The 12289-nt window shown below is 50.6% G+C and overlaps 1 protein-coding gene across 1 annotated transcript in view; it reads right to left on the bottom strand.

The window, feature by feature from the left end:
- The window catches only part of LOC136624588 (carcinoembryonic antigen-related cell adhesion molecule 2-like), a 54916-nt gene that overhangs the window by 6108 nt on the left and 36519 nt on the right, over positions 1-12289 (bottom strand). The window contains exon 2 of the mRNA XM_066598547.1: positions 11216-11542. Coding sequence (XP_066454644.1) covers positions 11216-11542 — 327 coding nt within the window. The remainder of the gene's footprint in view (positions 1-11215; positions 11543-12289) is intronic.

Raw genomic sequence — 12289 nt, forward strand, 5'->3', positions numbered from 1 at the left:
AATGTATGCATGTCACTTTAATCTTCATTTGCTTTAGAATAGATTTGGTGATTGCAGAACCAACAATTCCCAATGAGAGGAGAGACTCACATCCCTTCAGTAATATTGTGATACTCCGGCTCGGCTTTCAGACGCATTGGGGGATCAGCAAGTGTTTCCCATTGATTTCAGTGGGAAACCTCGAATTGCACTCGTATGCTCATCACACACCATGCGATGTGTTGTATGGGTCAATTGAAAACAATGGATGATGCTTTCTGAGGGAACGCCCAAAGATAGGATATGCCACTCATGTATATGACTCCATTCAAAAGAATGAGGTTCATATTGGTGTATCTCACAATGCACAAACTTTGCATGATTTTCACAACCGTGTGAAAGTGGCCAGAGGGAGAAACTAAGAAATAGTACAGTGAGATGGAAAGGTGTAGCTGAGAACAAGAAAAGATATTAGAATAAGGAAGGAAAGAGGAAGATAGAGAAAGAAGATTATAAAAGAAAGAAAAGAAGATTTACAGGAAAGCTGGAAGACAGGACGGTTTAGACAGCCATTCCCTGAGAAGCAGCTAGATACGACGCAAGAATAGAGAGCGGTATCTCAAGTCATAGATACAACGCATTGTTCCGAGGGCGACATCTCCAGTCACCAAACTCCGGATTACTATGGATGGGAATTGGACCTGTATTGGACATTGTCGTATTTTCCTGATTCTACAAATAAAAGTGAATTTTACCCGTTTCACCATTTATTCCGACTCCTGGAGCTCCTTCGCAAAATAAACACCTTCACTACACCACATACAACACCACCCTCCAGGGGAAGGGACTGCAACCCCAACCACCAAAAACTTTGTTTGTAACATGACCTAGGTGGGAGTGCAACTACCTGGCTGCCCCTCACTCCAGCCTAAATTGGACTGGCGTCACAAACTACCACGACCATCATTCCTATTTCCTTATTTTTCAAATTTTTCACTTGTAGCTGAGTGGATGGGAGTCAGGATTTGTAGTCGCTGCACTACAAGTACCATAAACTAATTTATAGTGCTCATAGGCCAGGTTCTGATAAGATGTAGTTTTTATACTCCCCTGGCTCCCTTTTCCGGGGCTGTCCCTTGTGAAAGTTGATAACTACAGACTTACCTCTGCAGACTGCGTGTGCACAAAAACTGGGGTTATTTACTAACACTGTTGAAAGGTTTGACAGTGCAAACTTAGACTAGACCAGGGCTGTGAAACTCATTTTCACCGAGGGCCAGATTATTCTTATGGTTGCCTTCAAAGAGCCTATTGTAATTGTATAGTAAGGTCTCGTTCGCATGCCTAACACTCAGTGAATAGAACCCACTGGCTTCAATGGGTTCGTTCACATGAGCTGATTTCTTTCACCCGATGTGCAATCACATGAAAAAGTGTGTGGCATGACCTATTTTGATGGATATTACGCACCGCAATAGAAGTGAATCAGCGGGCGCAAATACAAATTCACTGCATATTTGCACACCATGTCAATGAGCCTGTCTGCGTTCTTTTTTTGCATGCACAGATTCGCAATGTATTTGCGCACATGCTGGAGCGGCTGAAAAATGTGGGTGTAAATTTTTTTTTTTTGTCACAAAAATACGCAGTGTATTTTTACAACCAAAATGCGCTTATGCCCGTGTGAATGAGCCTTTATAGTGACCCCTCTAGAGGCCACAACAGTAACAATGACCACAATAATGGTCGCAGTAGTAATAAAGACCCCCATAATGGCCCCATAGTGTTCCCAGTAGTAATAGGGTCCCCCATAGTGGCTGCAGTAGTAACAGTGCCTCGATAGTGTCCCCAGTAGTAATAGTGACCCCATAGTGGCCGCAGTAGTAACACTGTCCCCTATATTGGCACCAGTAGTAATAGTGACCCCGTAACAGCCCCAGGGATGCTGCCTGACCATAGGCCCACAGCAACCCCCTATTGGCATCTGACCAGGCAGCATTCCTGCAGGCTTTCACTCACCCTGCTTGCAGCTCCAGTCCAGCAGCGGCAACCGCTGCGGAGTCTGTGATCGCTGACCTTGTACCTCAGCACAGAGGTCAGCAGTCAGAAACTCTGCACTGCCCTGCCGGACCGGAGCTGCAGGTGGGGTGAGTATAATTCCTTTAAAGGGGTTAACCAGGCAGCGTCTGTCGGGATACACCGGAGTTGGAACGGAAGCACTGCTCCAACCCCTGTGTAGTGGCCGGCGCTCGTAATTGCAAGTGTATCTCCTATTGAAATAAATAGGAGCTGTGCTTGCAATTGCAGGCTGAGGTTCCATTGATTTAAATGCGAGCTGCACCTACAATTACACACGCTGACCACTACACAGGGGTCGGAGCAGCGCTTCAGCTCTGACCCTGGTATATCCTGGTGGGGGCTGCCTGGATAACCCCTTTAAGGTTTAATGTATGGTCGGCAGGCCACATAAAATGAGTCAGCGGACCGGATTCAGGCTGCGGGCCTTGTTTTTGACATGTATGGACTAGACCGTTTCAAAATGTGCCAGATTTATCACTGAATGATAAATCTGTTTAATTTTAACACTGTCTGGTCTAAGTTATAAGCCCCAATGTTCTCTATGGGTGTGCGCTCACAGAGTCCATTAGCGCTGACTTCTACAGGGGACAGCATGGGAACATAGAATCGTGGGAGTATAAAATGACTTCCCCGGATTTCTCATGATCTGGCCTATGAGCACCCTAACTTAGTTAATGGTGTTTTTAGGTGGTGACAGGTTCCCTTTAGCACACTGAGTGTTTTCAGAACACCAAGAATATGCCAGCTCCTGGCTACGGGCGTACTGTAGATACAATCAGATATGGTATTAGATATTGGTTGATGGGTAACATGGCTGGCAGGAAGTAGCTTTTTGTGTCAGACACTAAAGCCAGGAGAAGTACGAAGGCTGGACTTACAGGCAAGGGATACTTTCAATATAGTTATTGGCTTTAAAGATGTTTTATCATGGTAAGTCCTATTTATGCTCCCTGTTAGGACATAGGGTGGGCCTGGCCCCCCCCCCCCCCATATCTCTGATGACTAGAGATGAGCGAACGCGTTCGTCCGAGCTTGATATTCGTGCGAATATTAGGGTGTTTGGGATGTTCGTTATTCGTAACGAACACCATGCGGTGTTCTGGTTACTTTCACTTCCTTCCCTGAGACGTTAGCGCGCTTTTCTGGCCAATTGAAAGACAGGGAAGGCATTACAACTTCCCCCTGCAACGTTTAAGCCCTATACCACCCCCCTGCTGTGAGTGGCTGGCGAGATCAGGTGTTCGCCTAATATAAAAGTCGGCCCCTCCCGCGGCTCGCCTCAGATGCCTGGTGAGTTAGATGAGGGACAGTGCTGTTTATACCGGAGCTGCTGTAGGGAAAGAATTGGTAGTTAGTGTAGGCTTCAAGACCCCCCAAAGGTCCTTATTAGGGCCACTGATAGCTGTGTGTTGGCTGCTGTTAGCAGTGGCATTTTTTTTTTCTCAAAATCGGCTCTGCAGACCGTTGCACCCGGCATTAGGGACAGAAGTGCTGCATAGGCAGGGAGAGTGTTAGGAGTGAGTGTAGCCTTCAAGAACCTCAACGGTCCTTTCTAGGGCCATATTTATCCGTGTGCAGTACTGTCCAGGCTGCTGTTAGCTGTGCTGCATTTTTTTTGGGCTTCTCAAAATCGCCTCTGCAGAGCATTCCACCCTCCATTGATACTGCAGGGAAAGAATTGTATAGGCAGGGCCACAACACAGTTATTATTCATAGAATATACGCAGTGCTGTCTTTTGGTGGAAAAACAAGTGAAAACAAATCTATTTGTCCAGCCTCTGTCCGTCCTTACGGGCGGTGGACACGTGTGAGCTGCGTGAAAAACATTGCTAAATCATACGCACCCAGCTACGCTTTACTGCTGGCTTCGCCATTTGCTTTCCTTAATTGGGAAAAAAAATACCTGCTCTGCCAGAGTTATAATAACTCTGCTACCCTCACGTTCTGTGACACATTAGCAGGGACACAGCACAGTTATTAAACTTCTCATGTTCATTGAATATACGCAGTGCTGCCTTTTGGTGGAAAAACAAGTGAAAACAAATCTATTTGTCCAGCCTCTGTCCGTCCTTACGGGCGGTGGACACGTGTGAGCTGCGTGAAAAACATTGCTAAATCATACGCACCCAGCTACGCTTTACTGCTGGCTTCGCCATTTGCTTTCCTTAATTGGGAAAAAAAATACCTGCTCTGCAGAGTTATAATAACTCTGCTACCCTCACGTTCTGTGACACATTAGCAGGGACACAGCACAGTTATTAAACTTAGATTATTCATTCACTAGAGGCAGTGGGGCCTTTCGTTTTCCAAAAAGGGAAAAAATTATATTTGGCCTGCAGTCTTGCGCCAATTTATTTCCTGCCTGTGAAATCAAATCACTGGTAATACAGCATGCTGAGGGGTAGGGGTAGGCCTAGAGGACGTGGACGCGGCCGAGGACGCGGAGGGCCAAGTCAGGGTGTGGGCACAGGCCGAGCTCCTGATCCCGGTGTGTCGCAGCCGACTGCTGCGCGATTAGGAGAGAGGCACGTTTCTGGCGTCCCCACATTCATCGCCCAATTAATGGGTCCACGCGGGAGACGGTTATTAGAAAATGAGCAGTGTGAGCAGGTCCTGTCCTGGATGGCAGAAAGTGCTTCGAGCAACCTATCGTCAACACGCAGTTCTGCACCGTCCACTGCTGCAAATCCGAATCCTCTGTCTGCTGCTCCTCCTTCCTCCCAGCCTCCTCACTCCACTACAATGACACCTGCTCAGGAGCGGGAACACTCCCAGGAACTGTTCTCGGGCCCCTGCTTAGATTGGGCAGCAGCGGTTCCTCTCCCACCAGAGGAGTTTATCGTCACTGATGCCCAACCATTCGAAAGTTCCCGGGGTCCGAGGGAAGAGGCTGGGGACTTCCGCCAACTGTCTCAACAACTTTCTGTGGGTGAGGAGGACGATGACGATCAGACACAGTTGTCTTGCAGTGAGGTAGTAGTAAGGGCAGTAAGTCCAAGGGAGCAGCGCACAGAGGATTCGGAGGAAGAGCAGCAGGACGATGAGGTGACTGACCCCACCTGGTGTGCAACGCTTACTCAGGAGGACAGGTCTTCAGAGGGGGAGTCAAGGGCATCAGCAGGGCAGGTTGCAAGAGGCAGTGCGGTGGCCAGGGCCAGGGGTAGAGGCAGGGCCAGACCGAATAATCCACCAAGTGTTTCCCAAAGCGCCCCCTCGCGCCATGCCACCCTGCAGAGGCCGAGGTGCTCTAAGGTCTGGCAGTTTTTCACAGAGACGCCTGACGACCGACGAACAGTGGTGTGCAACCTTTGTTGCGCAAAGCTCAGCCGGGGAGCCAACACCAACAGCCTCACCACCACCACCATGCGCAGACATATGATGGCCAAGCACCCCACAAGGTGGGACGAAGGCCGTTCACCGCCTCCGGTTTGCACCCCTGCCTCTCCCCCTGTGCCCCAACCTGCCACTGAGATGCAACCCCCCTCTCAGGACACAGGCACTACCGCCTCATGGCCTGCACCCACACCCTCATCTCCGCTGTCCTCGGCCCCATCCAGCAGTGTAGTTCAGCGCACCGTTCAGCCGTCGCTTGCGCAAGTGTTCGAGCGCAAGCGCAAGTACGCCGCCACGCACCCGCACGCTCAAACGTTAACCGTCCGCATAGCAAAATTCATCAGCCTTGAGATGCTGCCGTATAGGGTTGTGGAAACTGAGTCCTTCAAAAGTATCATGGAGGCGGCGGCCCCGCGCTACTCAGTTCCCAGTCGCCACTACTTTTCCCGATGTGCCGTCCCAGCCCTGCACGACCACGTCTCCCGCAACATTGTGCGCGCCCTCACCAACGCGGTTACTGCCACGGTCCACTTAACTACGGACACGTGGACAAGCACAGGCGGGCAGGGCCACTACATCTCCCTGACGGCACATTGGGTGAATTTAGTGGAGGCTGGGACAGAGTCAGAGCCTGGGACCGCTCACGTCCTACCCACCCCCAGAATTGCGGGCCCCAGCTCGGTGCTGGTATCTGCGGAGGTGTATGCTTCCTCCACTAAAGCACCCTCCTCCTCCTCTGTCTCGCAATCAAGATGTGTTAGCAGCAGCATGTCGCCAGCAGTCGGTGTCGCGCGGTGTGGCAGCACAGCGGTGGGCAAGCGTCAGCAGGCCGTGCTGAAACTACTCAGCTTAGGCGATAAGAGGCACACGGCCCACGAACTGCTGCAGGGTCTGACAGAGCAGACCGACCGCTGGCTTGCGCCGCTGAGCCTCCAACCGGGCATGGTCGTGTGTGACAACGGCCGTAACCTGGTGGCGGCTCTGCAGCTTGGCAGCCTCACGCACGTGCCATGCCTGGCCCACGTCTTTAATTTGGTGGTTCAGCGGTTTCTGAAAAGCTACCCACGCTTGTCAGACCTGCTCGTAAAGGCGCGCCGGCTCTGCGCACATTTCCGCAAGTCCCACACGGACGCTGCCACCCTGCGCACCCTGCAACATCACTTTAAGCTGCCAGTGCACCGACTGCTGTGCGACGTGCCCACACGGTGGAACTCTACGCTCCACATGTTGGCCAGGCTCTATGAACAACGTAGAGCTATAGTCGAATACCAACTCCAACATGGGCGGCGCAGTGGGAGTCAGCCTCCTCAATTCCTTTCAGAAGAGTGGGCCTGGTTGGCAGACATCTGCCATGTCCTTGGTAATTTTGAGGAGTCTACCCAGGTGGTGAGCGGCGATGCTGCAATCATTAGCGTCACCATTCCTCTGCTATGCATCTTGAGAAATTCCCTGCAAACCATAAAGGCAGCTGCTTTGCGCTCGGAAACGGGGGCGGGGGAAGACAGTATGCCGCTGGATAGTCAGGGCACCCTCCTGTCTATTTCTCAGCGCGTACAGGAGGAGGAGGAGGAGCATGAGGAGGATGAGGAGGAGGGGGAAGAGACAGCTTGGGCCGCTGCTGACGGTACACCGGCTGATTGCCTGTCATCCTTTCAGCGTGTATGGCCTGAGGAGGAGGAGGATCCTGAAAGTGATCTTCCTAGTGAGGACAGCCATGTGTTGCGTACTGGTACCCTGGCACACATGGCTGACTTCATGTTAGGATGCCTTTCTCGTGACCCTCGCGTTGCACGCATTCTGGCCACGACGGATTACTGGGTGTACACACTGCTCGATCCACGGTATAAGGAGAACCTGCCCACTCTGATTCCCGAAGAGGAAAGGGGTTCGAGAGTGTTGCTATACCACAGGACCCTTGCGGACAAGCTGATGGTAAAATTCCCAGCCGACAGCGCTAGTGGCAGAAGGCACAGTACCGAGGGCAAGGTAGCAGGGGATGTGCGTAGATCGAGCAGCATGTACATCCCAGGCAGTGCAACAGTCTTTAAGGGCCTGGCCAGCTTTATGGCTCCCCACCAAGACTGTGTCACCGCTCCCCAGTCACGGCTGAGTCGGCGGGAGCACTGTAAAAGGATGGTGAGGGAGTACGTAGCGGATCGCACGACCATCCTTGGTGACGCCTCTGCCCCCTACAACTACTGGGTGTCGAAGCTGGACATGTGGCCTGAACTAGCGCTGTATGCCCTGGAGGTGCTTGCTTGTCCTGCGGCTAGCGTCCTGTCGGAGAGGGTGTTTAGTGCGGCTGGGGGAATCATCACAGATAAGCGTAGCCGCTTGTCAACCGACAGTGCCGACAGGCTAACACTCATCAAGATGAACAAAGGCTGGATTTCCCCAGACTTCTGTTCTCCACCAGCGGACAGCAGCGATACGTAAGCAATACGTAGGCTGCACCCGCGGATGGAAGCTACGTTCTCTCTCACCATCCAAAACGGGGACATTTCTGCTTCATCAATCTGTGTCTAATATTCCTCCTCCTCCTCCTCCTGCTCCTCCTCCTGAAACCTCACGTAATCACGCTGAACGGGCAATTTTTCTTAGGGCCACAAGGCTCACTCAAATAATTTTTCAGAACAATTTTTATAAGTTTCAATTAGCTTAAAAGCGTTGGAACTTTAACTTGAACCAATTTTTCGTTACACTGGGCTGCCTCCAGGCCTAGTTACCACTTAAGCCACATTAACCAAAGCGATTCACCTGCCATCTTGGTTGGGCATGGCCAATTTTTACTGAGGTACATTAGTACTGTTGGTACACCAATTTTTTGGGGCCCTCACCTACAGTGTAATCATAGTAATTTCTATGTTCTTCGCCTGCACTCATGGTACAGAAAGGTGTGTGGGGTTGGCCTACACTTTAGCTACATAAATGTCACTTGTGCCTTGGCTATACTAAGGCTACTGAAATGGAACTAAGACTGCGCTCCCGCTATACTGCTGCTTCGGAATTGTTACTGGGGCCTGTCTTGAGTGCTACTATTGCTTACATGGAACGAAGACTGCGCTCCCGCTATACTGCTGCTTCAGAATTGTTACTGGGGCCTGTCTTGAGTGCTACTATTGCTTACATGGAACGAAGACTGCGCTCCCGCTATACTGCTGCTTCAGAATTGTTACTGGGGCCTGTCTTGAGTGCTACTATTGCTTACATGGAACGAAGACTGCGCTCCCGCTATACTGCTGCTTCAGAATTGTTACTGGGGCCTGTCTTGAGTGCTACTATTGCTTACATGGAACGAAGACTGCGCTCCCGCTATACTGCTGCTTCAGAATTGTTACTGGGGCCTGTCTTGAGTGCTACTATTGCTTACATGGAACGAAGACTGCGCTCCCGCTATACTGCTGCTTCAGAATTGTTACTGGGGCCTGTCTTGAGTGCTACTATTGCTGACATGGAACGGACACGTGGAGAGGACACGTAGTGCCTCAAAAACATCCCCCTCCTCCTCCAACAGGGAAAACATTGTTGGCAAATGCCTTTGCATTGGTTCGTCTGGTGGCAGTCCAAGAATTTCACCTTTACCGACACTACAAGAGAGCCCCCCCACCATCCCCCCGCCACGGCCCACTTAATCCTGGCCACATTCCGAAAACCAACAAAATACAACCGTGCTACTAGGTCCGCAGTCACCACCACATTACCACCAACGCGGTTACTGTTAAGGTGCATATAACCACGGACACGTGGAGAGGACACGTAGTGCCTCAAAAACATCCCCCTCCTCCTCCAACAGGGAAAACATTGTTGGCAAATGCCTTTGCATTGGTTCGTCTGGTGGCAGTCCAAGAATTTCACCTTTACCGACACTAGAAGAGAGCCCCCCCACCATCCCCCCGCCACGGCCCACTTAATCCTGGCCACATTCCGAAAACCAACAAAATACAACCGTGCTACTAGGTCCGCAGTCACCACCACATTACCACCAACGCGGTTACTGTTAAGGTGCATATAACCACGGACACGTGGAGAGGACACGTAGTGCCTCAAAAACATCCCCCTCCAACAGGGAAAACATTGTTGGCAAATGCCTTTGCATTGGTTCGTCTGGTGGCAGTCCAAGAATTTCACCTTTACCGACACTACAAGAGAGCCCCCCCACCATCCCCCCGCCACGGCCCACTTAATCCTGGCCACATTCCGAAAACCAACAAAATACAACCGTGCTACTAGGTCCGCAGTCACCACCACATTACCACCAACGCGGTTACTGTTAAGGTGCATATTACCAGTCTGACTGGGGCATGCAGACACCTTGACAGAATGAATAGTGTGTGGCACATAGGTTCCCCATTGCTATGCCCACGTGTGCAGCTCATGATGGCGGTGGCACAGGATTCTATTTCTCATTGCTTCTGTACAGCATTGTGGGCTATCGCCCCGCCCCTATTAAAGAGGGTCGCTACCTAGCCGTGCCAACCCTGTGCAGTGTGTGCCTGCGGTCCCTCGTCGTGGCAGACGCACTTCTAAATAGACATGAGGGTGGTGTGGCATGAGGGCAGCTGAAGGCTGCGCAGGGACAGTTTGGTGTGCGCTGTGGGGGGGAGGGGGTGCGGTTGGGCAGCATGTAACCCAGGAGAAGTGTCAGTGGTGTGTCATGCAGGCAGTGATTGTGCTTTGTTGGAGGTAGTGTGGTGCTTAGCAAAGGTATGCCATGCTAATGAGGGCTTTTCAGAAGTAAAAGTTGTTGGGGGGGGGGGCCCACTCTTGCCGCTATTGTGGCTTAATAGTGGGACCTGTGAACTTGAGATGCAGCCCAACATGTAGCCCCTCGCCTGCCCTATCCGTCACTGTGTCATTCCCATCACTTTCCTGAATTGCCCAGATTTTCACACATGAAAACCTTAGCGAGCATCGGCGAAATACAAAAATGTTCTGGTCGCCCATTGACTTCAATGGGGTTCGTTGTTCGAAACGAACCCTCGAGCATCGCGGGAAGTTCGTTCCGAATAACGAACACCCGAACATTTTGGTGTTCGCTCATCTCTACTGATGACGCGTCCCCTTTGAAGGGCTTGTTCAGTTACTGGACAACCCTGCTTCAATACATACCGTAGAATAAATGTAGGAGAAAAGTGGTTGTAGATGCAATGACTTTACTTAACGAGGCGCGAGAAGTATTTTTAAGCTCTACTCCTCTGTTTTAGAATAAAAGAAGGAGAAAATAAAATTCCCAAACTAAAACATCAGTTTATAGACTTTGAAACTACTAAATACATGCTCCGCTCCCTCTTTTTTCCTCTCATCTTTCATTAACCCGCTTCAATAGCACTGTCTACATTAAAACAATGAACTGAGACATACTTACTAGAGATGAGCGAGCATACTCGCTAAGGACAATTACTCGATCGAGCATTGCCCTTAGCGAGTATCTCCCCCGCTCGGGAGAAAAGGTTTGGCTGCCGGCGCGGGTGACAGGTGAGTTGCGGCAGTCAGCAGGGGGGAGCGGGGCGAGAGAGGGAGAGAGAGATCTCCCCTCCGTTCCTCCCCGCTCCCCGCCCCCCACCGGCAGCCGAATCTTTGCTCCCGAGCGGGCAGGTACTCGCTAAGGGCAATGCTCGATCGAGCAATTGCCCTTAGTGAGTATACTCGCTCATCTCTAATACTTACCCATCCACAGCTGCCATCATCCAGCGCTGCATCGCACTGTGGTCTCAGTAATTGTTTTGATAGATGATGTCATAGGAAATCCAATGAGAGGAATGCGGCATATGTGGAGTATACATTATTATGGGGGAACGGTTATGGAAACAAGTATATGATGTACCTGATATCTGAAGTGTCCATGATCTGTGAAGGTTTCCTGATTGAACATCAGTAATGTGACAAGTATAATTCCCAGCATCCCCAGTTTGGACATCTCTTATTCTCAGCACTGTGGGGGGCTGTGCGCTCTGGAAGGAGATTCTGGAGTCTGTGAAGTTCGATATATTGTTTGTGCTAGTCCATGCAAAATGTAGAGAGCGAGATCCGTCTACTTTCCTCCATACGATTTGTGTCACATCTGACAAATTTCTGGTTGTGTTGGTTTCATCTGAGCAGCTCAGAGTCACCGTGTCCCCAGCGGGAAATGAAACGACCGTGAAGGATGATGCTGGAAGAGAAGATGGGATCTGTGTCATTGTGATATCATATGGACAGTGATTGTAATAACATGGGGACAGCAGAAGAAGAGCGGCATCACCTGATACAAGTATTTCACCATATTAGATGACATTCGCTCATATTGTCCCCCTGCCCCTAGAGCAGGGGTGCGCAACATGCGTCCGACAATGCCATTGTGTGCGGCCCCAATCATCTGGACACAGAATTATCTATGTGTGGCTGCTCGCATGTCAGAGTGGGGAAGAGTCGCACATAGCAGGGCAACAGGAACGGACAAGTACTAAGAGTGCACTGTGCAGCGGTGCCTCGGTCTCCTATGTATTAGGACAAGTACTAAGAGTGCCCTGTGTAGCTATGTCTGGGTCACCTATAAATTAGGACAAGTACTAAGGGTGCACTGTGTAGCCATATCTGGGTCTCCTATATATTAGGACAAGTACTAAGGGTGCACTGTGTAGCCATATCTGGGTCTCCTATATATTAGGACAAGTACTAAGGGTGTACTGTGTAGCCATATCTGGGTCTCCTACATATTGGGACAATAGGGACACACTATGTAGCCATGTCTGGGTCCCCTATATATTAGGACAAGTACCAGGGTGCACTGTGTAGCCATGTCTGAGTCCCCTATATATTAGGACAATAGGGGCACACTGTGTAGCCATGTCTGGGTCCCTTATATATTAGGGCAGGTATTAATGTTGCACTGTGTAGCCATTTCTGGGTCTCCTATATA

This window comes from Eleutherodactylus coqui, chromosome 4, assembly GCF_035609145.1.
Source record: "Eleutherodactylus coqui strain aEleCoq1 chromosome 4, aEleCoq1.hap1, whole genome shotgun sequence".
NCBI classification, from domain to species: Eukaryota; Metazoa; Chordata; class Amphibia; order Anura; family Eleutherodactylidae; genus Eleutherodactylus; species Eleutherodactylus coqui.